The sequence below is a fragment of the Bombina bombina genome, chromosome 1 (assembly GCF_027579735.1).
Source record: "Bombina bombina isolate aBomBom1 chromosome 1, aBomBom1.pri, whole genome shotgun sequence".
NCBI classification, from domain to species: Eukaryota; Metazoa; Chordata; class Amphibia; order Anura; family Bombinatoridae; genus Bombina; species Bombina bombina.
Window position 1 is genome coordinate 1,140,783,443 of NC_069499.1, and position 27,075 is coordinate 1,140,810,517.

Here is a 27,075-nt window from a genome sequence, read left to right on the forward strand (position 1 = left end):
ATACCTGGGAAGTTTCTTGTTTAGATGAGAGGCCATCAAATCTATTTCTGGAAGTCCCCACATTTGAACAATCTGAAGAAATACCTCTGGGTGAAGAGACCATTCGCCCGGATGTAACGTTTGGCGACTGAGATAATCCGCTTCCCAATTGTCTATACCTGGGATATGAACCGCAGAAACTAGACAGGAGCTGGATTCCGCCCATACCAGAATTCGAGATACTTCTTTCATAGCCAGAGGACTGTGAGTCCCTCCTTGATGATTGATGTATGCCACAGTTGTGACATTGTCTGTCTGAAAACAAATGAACGATTCTCTCTTTAGAAGAGGCCAAGACTGAAGAGCTCTGAAAATTGCACGGAGTTCCAAAATATTGATCGGTAATCTCACCTCCTGAGATTCCCAAACCCCTTGTGCTGTCAGAGACCCCCACACAGCTCCCCAACCTGTAAGACTTGCATCTGTTGAAATTACAGTCCAGGTCGGAAGAACAAAAGAAGCCCCCTGAACTAAACGATGGTGATCTGTCCACCACGTCAGAGAGTGTCGTACAATCGGTTTTAAAGATATTAAGATATCTTTGTGTAATCCCTGCACCACTGGTTCAGCATACAGAGCTGAAGAGGCCGCATGTGAAAACGAGCAAAGGGGATCGCGTCCGATGCAGCAGTCATAAGACCTAGAATTTCCATGCATAAGGCTACCGAAGGGAATGATTGTGACTGAAGGTTTCGACAAGCTGATATCAATTTTAGAATTTTTTTTAGAAAAAAGGTTACCCGTGTCTGAGGAATCAATTAACTTTTTGGTAAATTGATCCTCCAACCATGATGTTGAAGAAACAACACAAGTCGATTCGTATGAGATTCTGCTAAATGTGAAGACTGAGCAAGTACCAAGATATCGTCCAAATAAGGAAATACCACAATACCCTGTTCTCTGATTACAGACAGAAGGGCACCGAGAACCTTCGTAAAAATTCTTGGAGCTGTAGCTAGGCCAAACGGCAGAGCCACAAACTGGTAATGCTTGTCTAGGAAAGAGAATCTCAGAAACTGATAGTGATCTGGATGAATCGGAATATTCAGATATGCATCCTGTAAATCTATTGTAGACATATAATGCCCTTGCTGAACAAAAGGCAGGATAGTCCTTACAGTTACCATTTTGAATGTTGGTATCCTTACATAACGATTCAATATTTTTAGATCCAGAACTGGTCTGAAGGAATTCTCCTTCTTTGGTACAATGAAGAGATTTGAATAAAACCCCAGTCCCTGATCCAGAACTGGAACTGGCATAATTACTCCAGCCAACTCTAGATCTGAAACACATTTCAGAAATGCTTGAGCCTTCCCTGGGTTTACTGGGACACGGGAAAGAAAAAATCTCTTTGCAGGAGGCCTTATCTTGAAGCCAATTCTGTACCCTTCTGAAACAATGTTCTGAATCCAAAGATTGTGAACGGAATTGATCCAAATTTCTTTGAAAAAACGTAATCTGCCCCCTACCAGCTGAGCTGGAATGAGGGCCGCACCTTCATGTGGACTTAGGAGCTGGCTTTGATTTTCTAAAAGGCTTGGATTTATTCCAGACTGGAGATGGTTTCCAAACTGATACCGCTCCTGAGGATGAAGGATCAGGTTTTTGTTCCTTGTTGTGACGAAAGGAATGAAAACGATTATTAGACCTAAATTTACCTTTAGATTTTTTATCCTGTGGTAAAAAAGTTCCTTTCCCTCCAGTAACAGTTGAGATAATAGAATCCAACTGAGAACCAAACAATTTATTACCCTGGAAAGAAAGGGAAAGCAGAGTAGACTTAGAAGACATATCAGCATTCCAAGTTTTAAGCCATAAAGCTCTTCTAGCTATAATAGCTAGAGACATATACCTGACTTCAACTCTAATGATATCAAAGATGGCATCACAAATAAAATTATTAGCATGTTGAAGAAGAATAATAATGCTATGAGAATTATGATCTGTTACTTGTTGCGCTAAAGCTTCTAACCAAAAAGTTGAAGCTGCAGCAACATCCGCTAAAGATATAGCAGGTCTAAGAAGATTACCTGAACACAAGTAAGCTTTTCTTAGAAAGGATTCAATTTTCCTATCTAAAGGATCTTTAAAGGAAGTACCATCTGCCGTAGGAATAGTAGTACGCTTAGCAAGAGTAGAGACAGCCCCATCAACCTTAGGGATTTTGTCCCAAAACTCTAATCTGTCAGATGGCACAGGATATAATTGCTTAAAACGTTTAGAAGGAGTAAATGAATTACCCAAATTATTCCATTCCCTGGAAATTACTTCAGAAATAGCACCAGGGACAGGAAAAACTTCTGGAATAACTACAGGAGATTTAAAAACCTTATCTAAACGTTTAGATTTAGTAGCAAGAGTACCAGAATCCTCAATTTCTAATGCAATTAATTATATTATTAATAAATATGAAGATTTATCAGCATCAACCTCTGAGACAGAATCCTCTGAACCAGAAGAACCATTATCAGAATGATGATGTTCATTTAAAAATTCATCTGAAAAATGAGAAGTTTTAAAAGACTTTTTACGTTTACTAGAAGGAGGAATAACAGACATAGCCTTCTTAATGGATTTAGAAACAAAATCTCTTATGTTATCAGGAACACTCTGAGTATTAGATGTTGACGGAACAGCAACAGGTAATGTAACAGTACTAAAGGAAATATTATCTGCATTAACAAGTTTGTGATGACAAACAGTACAAACAACAGCTGGAGGAACAGATACCATAAGTTTACAGTAGATACACTTAGCTTTGGTAGCTCCAGCACCAGGCAGCGATTTTCCAGAAGTATCTTCTGACTCAGTTTCAACGTGGGACATCTTTCAATATGTAATAGAAAAAACAACATATAAAGCAAAATTGATCAAATTCCTTAAATGACAGTTTCAGGAATGGGAAAAAATGCCAGTGATCAAGCTTCTAGCAACCAGAAGCAATAAATAATGAGACTTAAATAATGTGGAGACAATAGTGACGCCCATATTTTTTTTAGCACCAAAAATGACGCCCACATTATTTGGCGCCTAAATGCTTTTGGCGCCAAAAATGACGCCACATCCGGAACGCCGACACTTTTGGCGCAAAAGAACGTCAAAAAATGACGCAACTTCCGGCGACACGTATGACGCCGGAAACAGAAAAAAAATTTGCGCCAAAAAAGTCAGCGCCAAGAATGACGCAATAAAATGAAGCATGTTCAGCCCCCGCGAGCCTAACAGCCCACAGGGAAAAGTCAAATTTTAAGGTAAGAAAAAAAAAAATTGATTTATTCATATGCATTATCCCAAATATGAAACTGACTGTCTGAAATAAGGAATGTTGAACATCCTGAGTCAAGGCAAATAAATGTTTGAATACATATATTTAGAACTTTATAAAAAAGTGCCCAACCATAGCTTAGAGTGTCAAAGAAAATAAGACTTACTTACCCCAGGACACTCATCTACATGTTGTAGAAAGCCAAACCAGTACTGAAACGAAAATAAGCAGAGGTAATGGTATATAAATAAGAGTATATCGTCGATCTGAAAAGGGAGGTAAGAGATGAATCTCTACGACCGATAACAGAGAACCTATGAAATAGACCCCGTAGAAGGAGATCATTGAATTCGAATAGGCAATACTCTCCTCACATCCCTCTGACATTCACTGCACGCTGAGAGGAAAACCGGGCTCCAACCTGCTGCGGAGCGCATATCAACGTAGAATCTAGCACAAACTTACTTCACCACCTCCATAGGAGGCAAAGTTTGTAAAACTGATTTGTGGGTGTGGTGAGGGGTGTATTTATAGGCATTTTGAGGTTTGGGAAACTTTGCCCCTCCTGGTAGGAATGTATATCCCATACGTCACTAGCTCATGGACTCTTGCTAATTACATCAAAGAAAAAAAATATCACACTGGACACAAGTTGCAGTCCAGCAAACCTAACAGTGCCAGCAGAAATGGTTTATATGTGAGAAAGGTGCTCCTCATTTCACCATACCATATACCATGCACAAATACACATGGCCAAAACTATGTGTACTAATTATTGAGTTCAGGTTTCAACTTCACCCATTGCAAACTGGAGCATAAAATCCAGCACATAACCATGAAATCTCCATATATAAACATTGGCAGTACAATGGGTAGTACTGAAGACCTCAGTGACTTTAAACATGGCACTGTCATAGGATTTGACAAGTAAGTTTGTGAATCTTCTTCCCCAGTCAACTGTAAGTGTTCTGAAGTGAAAGCTTCTAGGAGCAACAACAGCCCAACCACAAAGTGGTTGACCAGTGTAAGTGCTGTGAAGTATAAAGCTTCTGGGAGCCATGAAGTGGTAGACCAGTGTAAGTGCTGTGAAGTATAAAGCTTCTAGGAGCCATGAAGTGGTAGACCAGTGTAAGTGCTGTGAAGTATAAAGCTTCTGGGAGCCATGAAGTGGTAGACCAGTGTAAGTGCTGTGAAGTATAAAGCTTCTAGGAGCCATGAAGTGGTAGACCAGTGTAAGTGCTGTGAAGTATAAAGCTTCTGGGAGCCATGAAGTGGTAGACCAGTGTAAGTGCTGTGAAGTATAAAGCTTCTGGGAGCCATGAAGTGGTAGACCAGTGTAAGTGCTGTGAAGTATAAAGCTTCTGGGAGCCATGAAGTGGTAGACCAGTGTAAGTGCTGTGAAGTATAAAGCTTCTGGGAGCCATGAAGTGGTAGACCAGTGTAAGTGCTGTGAAGTATAAAGCTTCTGGGAGCCATGAAGTGGTAGGCCACACCAACTCACAGAGTGGAAATGCTGAGTGCTGAAGTTTATACTGTGTAAAGATCTGTCTCTGGAATCAGCATCAACACACAAATTGTGCATTGGGAGCTTAATGGAATGGGTTTCCATGGCAGAGCAGCTGTACACAAGCCTCACATCAACATGTGCAATGTATCAAAGTGTCATTTCTTCAGTGTTGTCAGATGAAAAGATATAATAAAATATTTACAAAAATGTGAGGGGTGTACTCACTTTTGTGAGATACTGTATATATATATATATATATATATATATATATATATATATATATATATATATATATATATATATAGCTACAAAGTATATAAGAAAAAGAAAAATACCACAGTAGAGCTATATGAGATACTGTGTAAAGATGGGGGATTACAGCACTCTGTAGAGCTTCATTTTACTTTCTTAGGTGTTTGGCTGAAAGTAATCAAGAAACAGACACGCGGATGCACATAAGTTCTGGTCACACGGCAAATTTATTTACACAGTAACAAACATACTGAAAAGGCATTGCAAATGGTCAGGGTATAAAAGATTATATTACTAACACTGCAGTGGGATATTCATTTATCGTAATATATTACTAAAACAGCTAATATAGTTGCAACTTGATCCTGTAAATCAAAAAAGAAAAATAACTAATAATCATGTAGGATTACTTTTGATCATATATACGACCTGTATGAAAGTCCTCCTTGTGATTGACAAAATAGAGAAGGACAAAATATTTCCAAAGAGTCCGTTTCTGCCTGGGCCCAGGTTCCAGATGAAAGGAAACTTTAAGAAAGATATTTTTCCAGGGCTCATTCTTTGCTTTAAAACATGATCTTTTTTGATGAAGCTTACATGCTAGAACTTGGAGGTAAATGCGTCCTCTCTAGCTAGCATGGATGGATAATACTTTGTTGCAAGATGCCGTTATTACTTATGACCCAAGACAAATGCAGCTTTCCAGGAAACTGCGGTAGGTAGTGGTCCGATTGTCTGCATCAATACACTCCTCCAGACTTCTGTAATGTAACAACAGTCCAGGTATCTGTGTTAGTGCTCACCTCTGGCTCCACTTTTATGACCGCAAGGCAGCGGTAAGTAGCGATCCGAGTGTCTGCATTCAATACACTCCTCCAGACTTCAATGACTGTATAACCGTCCAGGTATCTGTGTTTGTGCTCACCTCCGGATCCACCTTATATCCGCAAGAACTACAGTGATTAGTTCGGATATGGATACTGAAGTTTCATGCCAAGTCGGGACAAGTGCTTCAGAACTCAAACTGCTTGCTGTCTCCACTTCAAAGTCACATCACCTTTGCTTATAGGGATATTGACTGCACCGGGTGACAGATATTTATCTTCATAAGCTTCATCTGAACTTAGGTACACTGTAGATAGGTGTCTGTCGACGCGCGTTTCGCCCCACAATGCTCAGCGAAAGCTAGGGCCTCATCAGGACTCCCTGACACCTGTATCTCCTACCTATTATTGGATAGAGAAACTTAGATAGAGCAGTTATATTTAGTGAAAGGTATTAACTTTGACCTGATATCGATTATTTGTTGACCAAAAGAATTTTTTCAGCTAGACAAAATTTTTTTTATTTTTTTCCGTTTTGTTATTCTGAATTACAATAATTAGCCCAGAAAAGAAGCATATTCTATTCTTTCATTTAGCCCAGTAGGAGTCATTGTTTTTAGTGTATATGTCCACCTGGCTTCTTTTCTAAGAAGGCACTTGTCCTCATCACCTCCTTTTCCATTTGTAATCCCTTTATCAATTGCTATAAATTTTAAAGATACAGTGCTACTATTATGTACCTCTTTGAAGTGGCGAGCTACACTTGTATCCCTTTCATAGAGAATGTCATCCCTGTGCTCCTGCACCCTATCCTTTAACATTCTTTTCGTTTTTCCAACATAGAACAGGGGGCAGGAGCACTGTAAGAGATAGACAACCCCTACTGTATTGCAATTTGCAAAATGTCTTATTTCAAAATTCTTGCCTGTGTGGGTACAAAATGTTTTGCTTTTTAGGATATATGGACAGTAGACGCAATGTCCACAGGGATAGGTGCCTTTAACCTGTTGATGTTTATTTAACCAGGTGGTTTCAGTCTGTGATCTAACAAATCTACTTTTGACTAGTTTGTCTTTGAGATTTGGTGATTTTTTTAGCTGTCATCAGTGGGTATTGTCCTACCCTATCTGCTATTTTTTCATCTAGTGTTAGAATATGCCATTTCTGTGCCAATACAGATCGAATATTATGCCACTGGCAATTATAAGTTGTAATAAACCTTAAGTTATTTTCAACTTTTTTCTCTTTTTTTGAATATAGGTCATCCCTATTCATTTTCCTTACTTTATTAAGGGTGTATCTAATCAATTTTCGTGAATATCCCCTTTTATAAATCTTTGGCACATCTGATCAGCATGATCAGAAAAAAAAAAAAAATTAAAAATTTGTCTAGCTGAAAAAATTATTTTGGTCAACAAATAATCGATATCAGGTCAAAGTTAATACCTTTCACTAAATATAACTGCTCTATCTAAGTTTCCTTTTCTCTATGTCTAACCTAGTGTTTTATATGATGGCGATATTTGTATAGCGGAGCACATGATTTCTGTGTACTCGCGGCAGATTTAAGATGCATTTGTATCAAATCTAATTCTTCTAACAATTGGATAGTTTCTCTGGAGGCTTACCTGTTTAAAACCAAATGTAAATGTCCATTTACTGGAACTAAACACACCCCCTTGAAAAGAATCCAATAATAGGTAGGAGATAGTGTCAGGGAGTCCTGATGAGGCCCTAGCTTTCGCTGAGCATTGTGGGGCGAAACGCGCGTCGACAGACACCTATCTACAGTGTACCTAAGTTCAGACGAAGGTTATGAAGATAAATATCTGTCACCCGGTGCAGTCAATATCCATATAAGCAAAGGTGATGTGAGTTTGAAGTGGAGACAGCAAGCAGTTTGAGGTCGGAAGCACTTGTCCCGACACGGCATGAAACTTCAGTATCCATATCCGAACTAATCACTGTAGTTCTTGCGGATATAAGGTGGATCCGGAGGTGAGCACAAACACAGATACCTGGACGGTTATACAGTCATTGAAGTCTGGAGGAGTGTATTGAATGCAGACACTCGGATCGCTACTTACCGCTGACAACTGACAACCTAATCTTCAAAGAAAAACAAGCATTAAAAGAACTAAGTACAGCAAAGGGAGTAATCTATAAGCCAGCTGATAAGGGCGGTAACTTAGTCCTCCTAGATGAGTCTTTTTAGTAAAGAGACAACTAAATGATAGATTACAGTATGAAAAACTTTCAAAAAATCCCATGACATCAATGAAATCTAAACTTAATAGAATTCTACAAGATGCTAAGATGGATGGTCTCATTTCTGTAAAGGAATTTCAATTCCTTAGTCCAACTCACCCTGTAATGCCCACTTTTTATGTAATTCCAAAAATACATAAAAATCCTACCAGTCCCCCTGGGAGACCAATTGTCTCGGGGATTGGCAGTATCAGTGAGCATATTGGTGAATATGTAGATATCTTTCTCAGACCTTTCCTACTCTCCCTCCCCTCTTATGTAAAAGACACCCCTGACCTCCTAAGAAAGTTGGATGGCATATCAGTTAAAACAGAAACAATTTTGGTGTCTTTAGACGTTGAAAGTCTCTATTCTTCAATACCGCATACAATAGGGATAGAAGCATCAAAACAATTTCTCAAAACAAGAGGACCAGAGAGTGATAGACATACTACTTTTATTGTTGATTTGCTACATTTTATTTTGAATAATAATGTCTTCCAATTTGACAGTTCTCTTTATAGACAGGTCAGGGGGACAGCCATGGGAGTAGTTTGTGCTCCGACATATGCATGTCTCCACCTGGGAGCATGGGAGTTGGACATATTTGAAAAATATGGTGAGGTGTTTGACTCCCATGTTTCTATGTGGATTAGGTATGTGGATGACATACTCATGCTGTGGGATGGCCCCCTGGCCTGTCTTCAAGAATTTGTCTCCAATCTAAATAAAAATAACCGTAACATTTTTCTAACGTATGCCTCAAGCACTAAAGAATTGCCGTTCCTAGATATAGTGATTAAAAAAGAAGGTAATAAAATCTCTACTGAGAATTACCGAAAAAGCACAGCAACGAATAGTGTCCTGGAGGCATCGAGCAGCCATCCTAAACCTCTAAAGAAAGGCATACCTTTCAGTCAATTATTGAGATTAAGGAGAAACTGTTCCTCCAGGACAAAATTCGAGCATCATGCTGATCAGATGTGCCAAAGATTTATAGAAAGGGGATATTCACGAAAATTGATTAGATACACCCTTAATAAAGTAAGGAAAATGAATAGGGATGACCTCCTATATTCAAAAAAAGAGAAAAAAGTTGAAAATAACAAGGTTTATTACAACTTATAATTGCCAGTGGCATAATATTCAATCTATATTGGCACAGAAATGGCATATTCTAACACTAGATGAAAAAATAGCAGATAGGGTAGGACAATACCCACTGATGACAGCTAAAAAAATCACCAAATCTCAAAGACCAACTAGTCAAAAGTAGATTTGTTAGATCACAGACTGAAACCACCTGGTTAAATAAACATCAACAGGTTAAAGGCACCTATCCCTGTGGACATTGCGTCTACTGTCCATATATCCTAAAAAGCAAAACATTTTGTACCCACACAGGCAAGAATTTTGAAATAAGACATTTTGCAAATTGCAATACAGTAGGGGTTGTCTATCTCTTACAGTGCTCCTGCCCCCTGTTCTATGTTGGAAAAACGAAAAGAATGTTCAAGGACAGGGTGCAGGAGCACAGGGATGACATTCTCTATGAAAGGGATACAAGTGTAGCTCGCCACTTCAAAGAGGTACATAATAGTAGCACTGTATCTTTTTACTTTATCTAATTCTCCTAACAATTGGATAGTTTCTCTGGAGGCTTACCTGTTTAAAACCAATTGTAAATGTCCATTTACTGGAACTAAACACACCCCCTTGAAAAGAATCCAATAATAGGTAGGAGATACAGGTGTCAGGGAGTCCTGATGAGGCCCTAGCTTTCGCTGAGCATTGTGGGGCGAAACGCGCGTCGACAGACACCTATCTACAGTGTACCTAAGTTCAGATGAAGCTTATGAAGATAAATATCTGTCACCCGGTGCAGTCAATATCCCTATAAGCAAAGGTGATGTGACTTTGAAGTGGAGACAGCAAGCAGTTTGAGTTCTGAAGCACTTGTCCCGACTCGGCATGAAACTTCAGTATCCATATCCGAACTAATCACTGTAGTTCTTGCGGATATAAGGTGGATCCGGAGGTGAGCACAAACACAGATACCTGGACGGTTATACAGTCATTGAAGTCTGGAGGAGTGTATTGAATGCAGACACTCGGATCGCTACTTACCGCTGCCTTGCGGTCATAAAAGTGGAGCCGGAGGTGAGCACTAACACAGATACCTGGACTGTTGTTACATTACAGAAGTCTGGAGGAGTGTATTGATGCAGACACTCGGACCACTACCTACCGCAGTTTCCTGGAATGCTGCATTTGTCTTGGGTCGTAAGTAATAACGGCATCTTGCAACAAAGTATTATCCATCCATGCTAGCTAGAGAGGACACATTTACCTCGGAGTTCAAGCATGTAAGCTTCATCAAAAAAGATCATGTTTTAAAGCAAAGAATGAGCCCTGGAAAAATCTCTTTCTTAAGTTTCCTTTCATCTGGAACCTAGGCCCAGGCAGAAACGGACTCTTTGGAAATATTTTGTCCTTCTCTATTTTGTCAATCACAAGGAGGACTTTCATACAGGTCGTATATATATGATCAAAAGTAATCCTACATGATTATTAGTTATTTTTCTTTTTTGATTTACAGTATCAATATACATGTTGCAACTATATTAGCTGTTTTAGTAATATATTGCGATAAATGAATATCCCACTGCAGTGGTAGTAATATAATCTTTTATACCCTGACCATTTGCAATGCCTTTTCAGTATGTTTGTTACTGTGTAAATAAATTTGCCGTGTGACCAGAGCTTATGTGCATCCGCGTGTCTGTTTCTTGATTACTTTCAGCCAAACACCTAAAAAAGTAAAATGAAGCTCTACAGAGTGCTGTAATCCCCCATCTTTACACAGTATCTCATATAGCTCTACTGTGGTATTTTTCTTTTTCTTATATACTTTGTAGCTATAAAAGTTTTTAGGGGTCTGCACCTGATCTAAGAACGGATAATTACCGCTTGGATCTTAAACAAACAAAAAATATAATTACTGTTAAATACCTTGTTCTGTTTAAACAGGAAGGTGTCAGTATTCCTCTCCCAGTACTTGTTTTGTAACGTATATATATATATATATATATATATATATATACATACACAAACACACACACATATATATATATATATATATATGTATGTATATATATATATATATATATATATATATATATATATATATATATATATATACATACATACACACACACACACACACACACATAATGCAACGTCTCTTTGATGGCCTAATCTTGTTCCTGTCATTCAAAAAATACAGCTACTCAATTCACACTTTAAGACCACAAATGTTCTGTTGCTTATTTTATCAAATGAGGAGGAAACTTACGCAATTCAAATTTCCATGCAATGGTGATGCCGCCAATTTCAGAGTCACTGAACCGAAGGAGGAAGGTCCCGTCTCTCTTATTAACCAGCATGTCGTGGGCCTGCTGTTTGTTCACAAAACCCAGTATGGCCCTGTTAAGTGAAAACAGTATGTCTATCAGGGGAACAAAACAAAAATAACTACCCCTTATCTTATTCACAGAGAGGGAGAAAGCATATAATATAAAATATTGTTTGAGATACCTTAAAGGGATATAAAACAGTCTGTTTCATTGTTGTAATAAAAACCCCCACGAAGCAGTGGTTATACTTAATAGAAAGCATTGCAATATGTAATGTCTATAATTTTAAATTATTTTTTACCTTTTGTTCCTTTGTTTTTTAAATGTATTTGTGCAGGGTCCATTACTTCTTGTCACAGTCCCACAAGGGGGCTGGAGTCTCTACATGAAGGCATATATAGCTTGATGTCATAAATCTTCTAGAGCAACTTGAGGTGGCTTTCTCTTGCATTTAATGAACAGTAACAGGAAATCTATTTCTTGCCAATGCTCAGAACAGGACAGAATGCAACTTAAGTTCTTAGCATATCAGCTCCCTTATGTATCTCAAAGGGCAAGATTTATTATGAGGTGAATGCCCCGATTGGTTGTAGGCTTGCTGATTTGAACCTGCAACTGATATTTATGAAGCAGTAGAGTAAACTGCAAACTGGAGTGGGCAGATAAAAAATCACCCTGGATTCCTTCGACCATGGTGATTGACAAACCCTATTGTCACGCAATTGGTTGCGTGAGGGTAGTGGGCGGTATTGCAAGAGTGTTCCCTCATGCAACAACAAATCAGGGAAACACATTTGTCCCACAATTTGCGATAAAATGTGGACAGGTTCATAACATATGAATCCTGTTTGCTTGCTAATTGATAAATCTTGCCCCACTGAGAAATTCTAACTGCTCATTTTGCAAGAAAACTACTAAGTTTAAACACAAGCAGAATCTATTTATGTGAACTTTGTTTAAACTATTTTTTACTAAAGGGGCACTGTTTTATATCCCTTTAAAAAGCTCAGGGAAGTATTTTTTTCACAGTTACATATGTGATGACAGAATAGGAAAAAAGTAGAGGGCTTCATGATCTAAATTCTGGAGAGATTATCTAAGATTTCACTCAAAGACAATTTATTTGCTTGAGGGTTGTTTGTCTTGCTATACAGGATTCTGAACATAAAGAAGAGACACATACATTACAATATAATGTTTAAAAAAGCTACCAAGATTTTTTGGAAATTGTCTCTATGACAGCGAGTTTTTGTTCATTAGGCCCCAAGAATGAAGAACAAAGATACACAAACTGAGCTGGAAAAAGGGCAGGGGAAACAAGGCTTCTCGAGACCTGGAGAAATGCTATATTGAGAGAATGCAAGTATGAAAAATCAACAAGATTGAAAGTTGAGAACACTGTGAAAATTGGAGGCTGGGTGAAGGATTCCAAAATCTCCACTTATTAAAGCGGAAATGTTCCCACACTTTAAAAATAACCTGATTCATTAAATAGTATATTTACACAGTTGACAACTATATGCATTTGCCTATGGTGTATGTACAAAATTTATTGCAACAATCTGTCTTCTCCCCAACAGATGAAAGACACACTTGTTTATAAATAAAAGCATCTATTGGGGTGGAATATAAGCATGAACGTTCACACATGCAGTAGATGCCAATGACACAGTATGACTCATCACCAGCCCTGATAAAAGACAGCACACTGCTATGGTCTACTATTGACGGAACAGTCATTTTAGCCACCAGAGGGCACTAATGTATATATTCCACCACCAGATCAGCTCCTGGGCATTTACATTTTGTCCACCTCTTGACTGCTTGTAAAATATTATGTATATTAACAGGATATTAAAAGTATATTTATAGCTCAGTTATACTGACTAATTGATTATAAAGGGATATTTGAAATTAGGGCACATAAGTCAATGTCAAATTTTGAAATTAAAATCCACACCAAACTAAATATAATATATTCTATTACTAAATTCTGGGGGCAGACATTATTTTTACAATTTCTTCTTTATCCACCTATGCAATAGAACTTAAGATTAAAGCAGGTCTAGTCTCACACTATTATTCAAGTAAGAAATTGAGGATATCCATAGGCTTCTGTGAAGTTTTTACCCAACTTAAAGAGAAAAAAATAAACACCCACACATACAGAATAAGTAATTTTGAGAATAAAAGAGAGATAGTCGTCATGATAGATTGGAGGCCAGAGGATGTTTGAAATAAATAAAATAACCAATGGTGTTGGGAATAAAAGGAGATTCCGGAACCTGTAAACTCTAGGACTAACAATACCCTGGACTGTAGTTCATACCCATCATTCCAGTGCGGCTTTAGATGCTTTTTTAGTACTTCCATAACTCCATCAAACCACTGCCAGAAAGTATAATTCCAGCCTGGAAGATTTTCCTGAAAGACAAAAAACATAATTTATGTAAGAACTTACCTGATAAATTCATTTCTTTCATATTAGCAAGAGTCCATGAGCTAGTGACGTATGGGATATACATTCCTACCAGGAGGGGCAAAGTTTCCCAAACCTCAAAATGCCTATAAATACACCCCTCACCACACCCACAAATCAGTTTAACGCATAGCCAACAAGTGGGGTGATAAGACAAAAGTGCGAAAGTATAAAAAATAAGGAATTGGAATAATTGTGCTTTATACAAAAAAATCATAACCACCACAAAAAGGGTGGGCCTCATGGACTCTTGCTAATATGAAAGAAATGAATTTATCAGGTAAGTTCTTACATAAATTATGTTTTCTTTCATGTAATTAGCAAGAGTCCATGAGCTAGTGACGTATGGGATAATGAATACCCAAGATGTGGATCTTCCACGCAAGAGTCACTAGAGAGGGAGGGATAAAATAAAGACAGCCAATTCCGCTGAAAATAATCCACACCCAAAATAAAGTTTAAATCTTATAATGAAAAAAACTGAAATTATAAGCAGAAGAATCAAACTGAAACAGCTGCCTGAAGAACTTTTCTACCAAAAACTGCTTCAGAAGAAGAAAACACATCAAAATGGTAGAATTTAGTAAAAGTATGCAAAGAAGACGAAGTTGCTGCTTTGCAAATCTGATCAACCGAAGCTTCATTCCTAAATGCCCAGGAAGTAGAAACTGACCTAGTAGAATGAGCTGTAATCCTTAGAGGCGGAGTTTGACCCGACTCGACATAAGCATGATGAATTAAAGATTTCAACCAAGATGCCAAAGAAATGGCAGAGGCCTTCTGACCTTTCCTAGAACCGGAAAAGATAACAAATAGACTAGAAGTCTTTTGGAAATTCTTAGTAGCTTCAACATAATATTTCAAAGCTCTAACTACATCCAAAGAATGCAATGATCTCTCCTTAGAATTCTTAGGATTAGGACACAATGAAGGAACCACAATTTCTCTACTAATGTTGTTAGAATTCACAACCTTAGGTAAGAATTTAAAAGAAGTTCACAACACCGCCTTATCCTGATGAAAAATCAGAAAAGGAGACTCACAAGAAAGAGCAGATAATTCAGAAACTCTTCTAGCAGAAGAGATGGCCAAAAGAAACAAAACTTTCCAAGAAAGTAATTTAATGTCCAGCGAATGCATAGGTTCAAACGGAGGAGCTTGAAGAGCCCCCAGAACCAAATTCAAACTCCAAGGAGGAGAAATTGACTTAATAACAGGTTTTATATACGAACCAAAGCTTGTACAAAAGAATGAATAACAGGAAGACTAGTAATCTTTCTGTGAGAAAGAACAGAGATTTGTCCTTCAAGAAACTTGCAGACAAACCTTTATCCAAACCATCCTGAAGAAACTGTAAAATTCTAGGAATTCTAAAAGAATGCCAAGAAAAATGATGAGAAAAACACCAAGAAATGTAAACCTTCCAGACTCGATAATATATCTTCCTAGATACAGATTTACGAGCCTGTAACATAGTATTAATCAGAGAGTCATAGAAACCTCTATGACTGAGAATCAAGCGTTCAATCTCTATACCTTCAAATTTAAGGATTTGAGATCCTGATGGAAAAAAGGACCTTGTGATAGAAGGTCTGGTCTTAACGGAAGAGTCCACGGTTGGCAAGTGGCCATCCGGACAAGATCCGCATACCAAAACCTGTGGGGCCATGCTGGAGCCACCAGCAGAACAGACGAGCACCCCTTAGAATCTTGGAAATTACTCTTGGAAGAAGAACTAGAGGTGGAAAGATATAGGCAGGATGATACTTCCAAGGAAGTGACAATGCATCCACTGCCTCCGCCTGAGGATCCCTGGATCTGGACAGATACCTGGGAAGCTTCTTATCTATTTCTGGAAGTCCCCACATTTGAACAATTTGAAGAAATACCTCTGGGTGAAGAGACCATTCGCCCGGATGTAACGTTTGGTGACTGAGATAATCCGCTTCCCAATTGTCTATACCTGGGATATGAACCGCAGAAATTAGACAGGAGCTGGATTCCGCCCAAACCAGAATTCGAGATACTTCTTTCATAGCCAGAGGACTGTGAGTCCCTCCTTGATGATTGACATAGGCCACAGTTGTGACATTGTCCGTCTGAAAACAAATGAATGACTCTCTCTTAGAAGAGGCCATGACTGAAGAGCTCTGAAAATTGCACGGAGTTCCAAAATATTGATTGGTAATCTCACCTCCTGAGATTCCCAAACCCCTTGGGCTGTCAGAGACCCCCAAACAGCTCCCCAACCTGTCAGACTTGCATCTGTCTCAGTCCAGGTTGGAAGAACAAAAGAAGCCCCCTGAATTAAACGATGGTGGTCTGTCCACCAAGTCAGAAAGTGTCGAACAATCGGTTTTAAAGATATTAATTGAGATATCTTTGCATAATCCCTGCACCACTGGTTCAGCATACAGAGATGAAGAGGTCGCATGTGAAAACGAGCAAAGGGAACCGCGTTCAATGCAGCAGTCATAAGACCTAGAATTTCTATGCATAAGGCTACCGAAGGGAAAGATTGAGACTGAAGGTTTCGACAAGCTGAAACCAATTTCAGACGTCTCTTGTCCGTCAGAGACAGAGTCAAGGACACTGAATCTATCAGGAAACCTAAAAAAGGTTACCCTTGTCTGACGAATCAACAAACTTTTTGGTAAATTGATCCTCCAACCATATTCTAGAGGAAACAACACTCATAAAAGACTGGAAAGGTTCTTTCTAGTGAAAATGAGCAAAGGGAATTGAATCCAATGCCGTGGCCATAAGACCTAAAACTACTATGCATATATAGCAACTGAAGGAAATAATAGAGACTAAAGGTACCGACAGACAGAACCCAATAGAATTATCCCTCGTCTGATAGAGACAAAGACAGTGACACAAACTTTCTGGAAACCTAAAAAAGGTGACCCTTGTGTGAGGAATCAAGAGCTTTCGAAAAAAAGATCCTCTAACTATGTCCTGAAGAGCAAGTGAATCATATGAGATTCCGCATCCTCAGAAAATAATCTGAATGAAAACAGAAAAATGAAAATATGCATTTATTGTATCTAATGAAAACAAATAATGCTATCAATGACCATAAAAAGGCAAAATAGTTTGAATAAAACTCCAAACCCGGTTCCTAAAAAAGGAACTGGAAGAAATACCCCAGAAGATTCCAGGTCTGAGCAGCGCTTGAACCCCATGGGTGCCCAGCCATGCTTCAACAGTACCCAAAATATATAGGACAGAAACACACTTAAAGAAAGTGCTAGCCTTACTGGAATAAAATCAAAGAAATTTGGACAAAATAGAACCAAATAAATTTCAAAGAAGTCTTAACCTGCCCCTTACCAGCCAAGCTGGAATAAGGCACGAACATCGCAATATTAGGGAGCTGATTTTGAACCCCAATTACAAACATGTTACTTGAAAAAGAACTCAGGAATTCGTTCCTTAATAAGAACAACTAAACTAGTATAAGCTTAAAGTTTTAGTCTTAGAACACAATCTTGAAGCCCAGAGTAACAGTTAAGAATTGAATCCAATTATAAAACAAATAATTGATTATCTTAAAACAAAATTCTTCTAGCTAAAATAGATAAAGACATAGATTAACCCTCATTTGCGAAAATATTCAATAAAATGAAGACACAAATGAAATTATTAGCATGATAGTCCAGTTTAAAGGACCAGTCAATACAGTGGACTTGCATAATCAATAAATGCAAAACAACAAGACAAATGCAACAGCACCTAGTCTAGTAAATGTTGTCATTTAACAATGCTAAAATAAATCATAATCTGATACTTGATCTTAAAGTAAACAGAAAAAATGAAGCAATTGCAATATCCAAATAAATCACAGGACCAAGAAAAGTACCTGAAACTAAATAATTTTCCATAAATAAGATACAACTATCTAAAGGAAAATAAATACTATTTTGCTATAGAAACAATAGCATAATTAGTAGAAGTAGAGATATCCCCAATAAATTGGAGAACCCTCCAAATTGAATTTAACTGCTGGCAAAGAATATAGTTTAAAACCTTTGAAAAAGGAATAAAAGAAAATTCTCAGCCTATTCCATTCCCTAGAATGGGGAATTGGAAAGAAAACCTCTGAAAACACAGAAGAAATAAATAGGCAGAAATAGTGTCAGCTAGTCTTAAAGAACTAGTTACCTTAATATCCAAAATAATCAACACCTTTTCAACAAAGAACAAATGTACTTTAATAATAGAAAAATAATAAAAAAGTAGATTTGTTAGTGTCAATATCTGATGAAGAAAATTTCTGAAAGAGAAAAAACATCATCAGAGAAAGATAAATCAGTATGTTGTTGGTTATTTGAAACTTCTCTCTCTCTCTAACCCCTCTGTGTGTGATTGTCTCTCTTTCTCTCTCTCTCTAACCCTCTGTGTCTCTCTCCCCCGTCTGTCTCTCCCTCTCCCCCCGAATGCTTTTCTGTGTTTCTGTCTACCTTTTATTTATTTAATTAATGAATTGATAGTGCCACCTGATGGTGTGGCTTTATTTAAAGCGGTGAGGCAAAGCGCCCCACCATCTTTAAATTTCACCAGCCGCCACTGGATCAAGACATTTTTATATTTACTGCATAATGAAAGAATCTATAAGCATAATTTGCAGCATTAAAGTAAAAAAGTATGTTTTAAACATATTTTAATGGGCATGGATTTCTAGATCTCATAATCAGAGCAAGCCTTGTGTTATCTGGCAAGAGTTTCTGTTACAATCCTTTTAGACTAAAATCAGATGTTTACTAAATTGACCAGTTTTCCAAGACACCATTTAAAGGGACATGAAACCCATATCAATCCCATATGCAAATTTAAATAACTTTCCAATTTACATCTAATATCTAAAAAATTTTCATTCTTTTGATATCCTTTGTTGAAAATCATATCTAAATATGCTCAGTAGCTGCTGATTGGTGGCTGCACATAGATACCACATGTGATTGGCTCACCCATATGCATTGCTATTTCTTCAACAAAGGATATCTAAAGAATGAAGGCGTATCCTAGCCACTGCCTCACCAGCCTCTGACGTCACTGCACGTCACTGAACTTCAATAATTAAAAAAGTGAAAAAGACCTAAAAATTTTATTAGAAGGCACAAAGTCAGACAAAGCCTTTAAAATAGAATCAGAAAATATTTCTTATAAATCTTCTAAATATTTCTTGTACATAAAATGTAAGAATGGAAATATATAAAGCATAAACACTAATGGATTCTGTAAAAGTATATCATAATACCTTATTACAAACCATAGCTAAAGATAAACATTTATAACATTTAAAATAAATGAACTTAGCTTTGGTAGAACTGAAACTCAGTTAAGCGTTTTTCCAGAAGTGGCTTCTGATTCAGGGACAATCTGAGACATCTTGCAATATGTAATAGAAAAAACAACATATAAAGCAAAAATGATCAAATTCCTTAAAGGGACAGTCTACACCAGAATTTTTATTGTTTTAAAAGATAGATAATCCCTTTATTACCCATTCCCTAGTTTTGCATAACCAACACAGTTATATTTATATATTTTTTACCTCTGTGATTATCTTGTATCTAAGCCTCTGCAAACTGCCCCTTTATTTCAGTTCTTTTGACAGACTTGTAGTTTAGCCAATCACTGCCTGCTCCCAGATAACTTGACGTGCACGAGCACAGTGTTATCTATATGAAATACGTGAACTAACACCCTCTAGTGGTGAAAAACTGTTCAAATGCATTCTGAAAAGAGGTGGCCTTCAAGGTCTAAGAAATTAGCATATGAACCTCCTAGATTAAGCTTTCAACTATGAATTCCAAGAGAACAAAGCAAAATTGGTGATAAAAGTAAAATGGAAAATTGTTTAAAATGACATTCTCTATCTGAATCATGAAAGTTTATTTTGGCCTAGACTGTTCCTTTAAATGAAAGTTTCAGGAATGGGAAAAAAATGACAATGAACAAGCTTCTAGCAACCAGAAGCAATAAATAATGAGACTTAAATATTGTGGAGACAACAATGACGCTCAAATTTTTTAGCGCCAAAAAAGCCGCCCACATTATTTGGCGCCTAAATGCTTTTGGCGCCAAAAATGGCGCCACATCCGGTAACGCCGACATTTTTTGGCGCAAAAACGTAAAAAAAATGACGCAACTTCCGGCGACACGTATGACGCCGGAAATGACAAAAAAAAAATTTGCGCCAAGAAAGTCCGCGCCAAGAATGACGCAATAAAATGAAGCATTTTCAGCCCCCGCGAGCCTAACAGCCCACAGGAAAAAAGTAAAATTTTAAGGTAAGAAAAAAATGATTTATTCATATGCATTATCCCAAATATGAAACTGACTGTCTGAAATAAGGAACGTTGAACATCCTGAATCAAGGCAAATAAATGTTTAAACACATATATTTAGAACTTTATATAAAAGTGCCCAACCATAGCTTAGAGTGTCACAGAAAATAAGACTTACTTACCCCAGGACACTCATCTACATGTAGTAGAAAGCCAAACCAGTACTGAAACGAGAATCAGTAGAGGTAATGGTATATATAAGAGTATATCGTCGATCTGAAAAGGGAGGTAAGAGATGAATCTCTACGACCGATAACAGAGAACCTATGAAATAGACCCCGTAGAAGGAGATCATTGAATTCAAATAGGCAATACTCTCTTCACATCCCTCTGACATTCACTGCACGCTGAGAGGAAAACCGGGCTCCAACCTGCTGCGGAGCGCATATCAACGAAGAATCTAGCACAAACTTACTTCACCACCTCCACAGGAGGCAAAGTTTGTAAAAACTGATTTGTGGGTGTGGTGAGGGGTGTATTTATAGGCATTTTGAGGTTTGGGAAACTTTGCCCCTCCTGGTAGGAATGTATATCCCATACGTCACTAGCTCATGGACTCTTGCTAATTACATGAAAGAAAACAAACCAACAGATTTCATAGAATGATAGAAAATGTTGACAATACAGAATAAATAAAAAATAAACCACGCATAGAAGAAACTTACTGAACAATATACACTGCGCATGGAATATTTTCTACCACATACACCAGAGAGAGAACACATCATCATACTATTTGGAATACAGCATAGAACCCAAAATGTATTAAATATATACATCACGCATCTCACCATATGGACAAGATAGAGGGCTAAATTACAAGTGGCGTGCTAACTATTTGCGCGTGTCGGAAATAGTGCTCGTATTACAAGTTGAAAGTAAACACAATCGCATTTTACTCTTGTTGGGTTAGAGCGAATGAAGACCTCGCGTAGAGGGTAATGAATTAAAAAAAAAGGTTGCACTAAACACAACATAAATACATTACATAACATTACAGTTACACTCTTCAAAACACACACTCTGATAAATATTAGTCACACAAATATAAAAAAAGTTATGGTATATGACAAGGTGTTTAATTGCAAATGGCTATAATGTAAATATATATACATATACATGTCTAAATATGTATATGTGTGTGAATGTATATACTGTATGTGTGTGTACATGTGCATTTATGTATTTTACTGTATATATACTGTACATATTTCACATTCCAATGTTCTTCATTAACAGGAATGTTATTATTATTGTAAATATATATATACACACATACAGACACACACACAAAAACAAAATTTATGCTTACCTGATAAATTTCTTTCTCTTGTGGTGTATCCAGTCCACGGGTTCATCCATTACTTGTGGGATATTCTCCTTCCCAACAGGAAGTTGCAAGAGGACACCCACAGCAGAGCTGTCTATATAGCTCCTCCCCTAACAGCCACCCCCAGTCATTCGACCGAAGACAAGCAAGAAAAAAGGAGAAACTATAGGGTGCAGTGGTGACTGTAGTTAAAAATAAAAAACACCTGCCTTAAAGTGACAGGGCGGGCCGTGGACTGGATACACCACAAGAGAAAGAAATTTATCAGGTAAGCATAAATTTTGTTTTCTCTTGTAAGGTGTATCCAGTCCACGGGTTCATCCATTACTTGTGGGATACCAATACCAAAGCTTTAGGACACGGATGAAGGGAGGGACAAGGCAGGAACTTAAACGGAAGGCACCACTGCCTGCAAGACCGTTCTCCCAAAAATAGCCTCCGACGAAGCAAAGTATCAAATTTGTAGAATTTAGAAAAAGTATGAAGCGAAGACCAAGTCGCCGCCTTACAAATCTGATCAACAGAGGCCTCATTTTTAAAAGCCCATGTGGAAGCTACTACTCTAGTGGAATGAGCTGTAATTCTTTCAGGAGGCTGCTGGCCAGCAGTCTCATAAGCTAAACAGATTATGCTTCTCAGCTTAAAAGAAAGAGAAGATGCCGAAGCCTTTTGGCCTCTCCTCTGTCCAGAGTAGACAACAAACAATGCAGATGTTTGACGAAAATCCTTAGTAGCTTGGAAATAAAACTTTAAAGCACGAACCACGTCAAGATTATGTAATAGACGTTCCTTCTTTGAAGAAGGATTAGGACACAGTGAAGGAACAACAATCTCCTGACTGATATTCTTATTAGATACCACCTTAGGAAGAAACCCAGGTTTGGTACGCAAAACTACCTTATCTGCATGGAAGATCAGATAGGGGGAATCACACTGTAAGGCAGATAACTCTGAAACTCTTCGAGCTGAAGAGATAGCTACCAAAAACAGAACTTTCAAAGATAAAAGCTTGATATCTATGCAATGCAGAGGTTCAAACGGAACCCCTTGAAGAACTTTAAGAACTAAATTTAAACTCCATGGCGGACCAACAGGTTTAAACACAGGCTTGATTCTAACTAAAGCCTGACAAAACGCCTGAACGTCTGGAACATCTTCCAGACGCTTGTGCAGAAGAATAGACAGAGCAGAAATCTGTCCCTTTAAGGAACTAGCTGACAATCCCTTCTCCAATCCTTCTTGGAGAAAGGATAATATCCTAGGAATCCTGAATTTACTCCATGAGTAACCCTTGGATTCACACCAATGAAGATATTTACACCATATCTTATGATAGATGTTCCTGGTGACAGGCTTTCGAGCCTGAATTAAGGTATCAATGACCGACTTGGAGAAACCACGTTTTGATAAAATCAAGCATTCAATCTCCAAGCAGTCTGCTGCAGAGAAATTAGATTTGGATGTTTGAATGGACCTTGGAGTAGAAGGTCCTGCATCAGCGGCAGAGTCCATGGTGGAAAGGATGACATGTCCACCAGATCTGCATACCAAGTCCTGCGTGGCCACGCAGGTGCTATCAAAATCACCAAAGCTCTCTCCTGCTTGATCTTGGCAATCAGACGAGGGAGGAGAGGAAATGCTGGGAACACATAAGCCAGGCTGAAGGACCAGGGCACTGCTAGAGCATCTATCAGCGCTGCCTGGGGATCTCTTGACCTGGACCCGTAACAAGGAAGCTTGGCGTTCTGACGAGACGCCATCAGATCCAGTTCTAGTTTGCCCCATAGTTGAATCAGCTGGGCAAATACCTCCGGATGGAGCTCCCACTCCCCCGGATGAAAAGTCTGCCGACTTAGAAAATCCGCCTCCCAGTTCTCTACTCCTGGGATATGGATAGCTGAGAGATGGCAAGAGTGAACCTCTGCCCATAGAATTATCTTTGAAACCTCCAACATTGCCAGGGGGCTTCTTGTTCCCCCCCTGATGGTTGATATAGGCTACAGTCGTGATATTGTCCGACTGAAATCTGATGAACCTGACTGCAGCTAGTTGAGGCCAAGCCTGAAGAGCATTGAATATCACTCTCAGTTCCAGAATGTTTATCGGAAGGAGGGCTTCCTCCTGAGTCCACGAACCCTGAGCCTTCAGGGAGTTCCAGACTGCGCCCCAACCCAGAAGGCTGGCATCTGTCGTCAGTATAGTCCACTCTGGCCTGCGGAAACTCATTCCCCTGGACAGATGGACCCGAGATAACCACCAGAGAAGAGAATCCCTGGTCTCTTGATCCAGATTTAGCAGAGGGGACAAATCTGTGTAGTCCCCATTCCACTGATTGAGCATGCAAAGTTGAAGTGGTTTGAGATGTAGGCGGGCAAACGGAACTATGTCCATTGCCGATACCATTAGGCCGATTACTTCCATACACTGAGCCACTGACGGCCGAGAAGTGGAATGAAGAGCACGGCAGGAAGTTAGAAGCTTTGATAACCTGACCTCTGTCAGAAAAATTTTCATTTCTACTGAATCTATCAGTGTTCCTAAAAAGGAAACTCTTGTGAGAGGGGAGAGAGAACTCTTTTCTTCGTTCACCTTCCACCCGTGAGACCTCAGAAAGGCCAGAACAATGTCCATATGGGACTTGGCGACGTCTGTATCAGAATGTCGTCTAGGTAAGGAGCCACCGCTATGCCCCGTGGCCTTAGAACCGCCAATAGGGACCCTAGAACATTTGTAAAGATTCTTGGTGCCGTGGCTAACCCGAAGGGAAGAGCCACAAACTGGTAATGCCTGTCTAAGAAGGCGAACCTGAGGAATTGATGATGATCTCTGTGAATCGGAATGTGGATATAAGAATCCTTTAAGTCCACGGTAGTCATATATTGACCCTCCTGGATCATAGGGAGGATGGTTCGGATAGTCTCCATCTTGAAGGATGGGACCCTGAGAAATTTGTTTAGGATCTTGAGATCCAAGATGGGTCTAAAAGTTCCCTCTTTTTTGGGAACTATAAACAGATTTGAATAGAAGCCCTGCCCTTGTTCCTCCCTTGGAACTGGGTGGATCACTCCCATAACCAGTAGGTCTTGAACATAACGTAAGAATGCCTCTCTCTTTATCTGGTTTACAGATAATTGTGAGAGATGAAATTTCCCCTTTGGAGATGAAGCTTTTAAGTCCAGAAGATATCCCTCGGAAACAATCTCTAATGCCCAGGGATCCTGGACGTCTCTTGCCCAAGCTTGGGCGAAGAGAGAAAGTCTGCCCCCTACTAGATCCAGTCCCGGATCGGGGGCTACTCCTTCATGCTGTCTTAGAGGCGGCAGCAGGTTTTTTGGCCTGCTTCCCCTTGTTCCAAGTCTGGTTCGGTCTCCATACTGGTTTGGACTGGGCGAAATTTCCCTCTTGTTTTGCATTAGAGGAAGCTGAAGCTGCGCCACTCTTGAAGTTTCGAAATGAACGAAAATTATTCTGTTTGGTCCTTAATTTATTGGACCTATCCTGAGGAAGGGCGTGACCTTTTCCTCCAGTAATATCAGAAATGATCTCCTTCAGGCCCGGCCCGAATAGGGTCTGTCCTTTGAAGGGGATGTTAAGAAGCTTAGACTTTGAAGTAACGTCTGCTGACCAGGATTTAAGCCATAGCGCCTTGCGGACCAGAATGGCAAAACCTGAATTCTTAGCCGTTAATTTGGTTAGCTGAAAAACGGCGTCAGAAATAAAGGAATTAGCTAACTTGAGAGCTTTAATCCTGTCTAAAATATCATCTAACGGGGTCTCCACCTGTAGAGCCTCCTCAAGAGACTCGAACCAAAAAGCCGCTGCAGCAGTAACTGGGGCAATGTATGCAAGAGGCTGGAGAATAAAACCTTGATGGATAAAAAAATTCTTAAGGAGACCCTTCAATTTTTTATCCATAGGATCTAAGAAAGCACAACTGTCCTCGACGGGGATAGTTGTACGCTTAGCTAGGGTAGAAACAGCACCCTCCACCTTAGGGACTGTCTGCCACGAGTGCCGTATAGGGACATGTATGGGAAACATCTTTTTAAAAGCAGGAGGGGGAGAGAACGGAACACCTGGTCTATCCCATTCCTTAGTAATAATTTCCGAGAACCTCTTAGGGACTGGAAAGACATCAGTGTAAACAGGCACTGCAAAGTATTTGTCCATTTTACACAATTTCTCTGGAACTACAATGGGGTCACAGTCATCCAGAGTCGCTAAAACCTCCCTGAGCAATAAGCGGAGGTGTTCAAGCTTAAATTTAAAGGCTGTCATTTCAGAATCGGACTGAAGTAACGTCTTCCCTGAATCTGAAATCTCACCCTCAGATAGCAACTCCCTTGCCGCGGCTTCGGAGCATTGTGAGGGTATATCGGACATAGCTACTAAAGCATCAGAAAGCTCTGTATTTGTTCTAGCCCCAGAGCTGTCTCGCTTTCCTTGTAACCCTGGCAGTTTGGACAATACCTCTGTGAGTGTATTAGTCATAACTGCCGCCATGTCTTGTAAGGTAAACGCATTGGACGCGCTATATGTACTTGGCATCACTTGAGCGGGAGTTATAGGTTCTGACACGTGGGGAGAGCTAGATGGCATAACCTCCCTTTTGTCAGTCTGAGAAACCTCTGGTGATAAATCTTTAAATGCCATAATATGGTCTTTATAATTTATAGAAATTTCAGTACATTTGGTACACATTCTAAGAGGGGGTTCCACAATGGCTTCTAAACATATTGAACAAGGAGTTTCCTCTATGTCAGACATGTTTAACAGACTAGTAATGATACCAGCAAGCTTGGAAAACACTTTAATAAATGTGAAACGGCAATTAAACAAAAACGGTACTGTGCCTTTAAGAGAAAAAAACTATCACATAAACTGCAAAACAGTGTTAAAAAGTAGTAAACTCTTCGAAATTTTTACAGTGTGTATAAGGGACTAAAGCAGCATTACACCCACTTGCAAATGGATGATTAACCCTTTAGGCCCCAAACCGGATTTGAAAAACGTTAAAAAACGTTAATAAACAGTTAAACACCTTGCCACAGCTCTGCTGTGGCTCCTACCGGCCCCCAAATACGATCTAGGGAAGAAATAAGCCCTCTATAGTGGTCCTCAGATGCCAGAGGACTCCTTTAGGGAAGCTGGATGTCTCAGTCTGAATAAGAACTACGCATCTAGAGTGCAAAAATAGGCCCCTCCCACCATGCACTCGATGTCAGAGGGCCTTAAGAAAATACTCCTAGGAGTATCTGACTAGCCATGTGGAAACTAGGCCCCAAAAAACGATTTATCACCCTCAGAGAAAAAACGTTCTTTCTATATAACATGTAAACGTTTTGTCACTAAGAAAT

General features: G+C 39.0%; 1 protein-coding gene across 3 annotated transcripts in view; it reads right to left on the minus strand.

Moving 5' to 3' along the window:
- The window catches only part of LOC128645807 (signal transducer and activator of transcription 5B), a 981,630-nt gene that overhangs the window by 89,514 nt on the left and 865,041 nt on the right, over nt 1-27,075 (minus strand). For all 3 annotated transcript variants that reach the window (XM_053699073.1, XM_053699081.1, XM_053699087.1), the window contains 2 exons: nt 13,883-13,977; nt 11,493-11,623 (listed from right to left, as the gene is read on the minus strand). In XM_053699073.1, the coding sequence (XP_053555048.1) occupies nt 11,493-11,623; nt 13,883-13,977 (226 nt within the window). The remainder of the gene's footprint in view (nt 1-11,492; nt 11,624-13,882; nt 13,978-27,075) is intronic.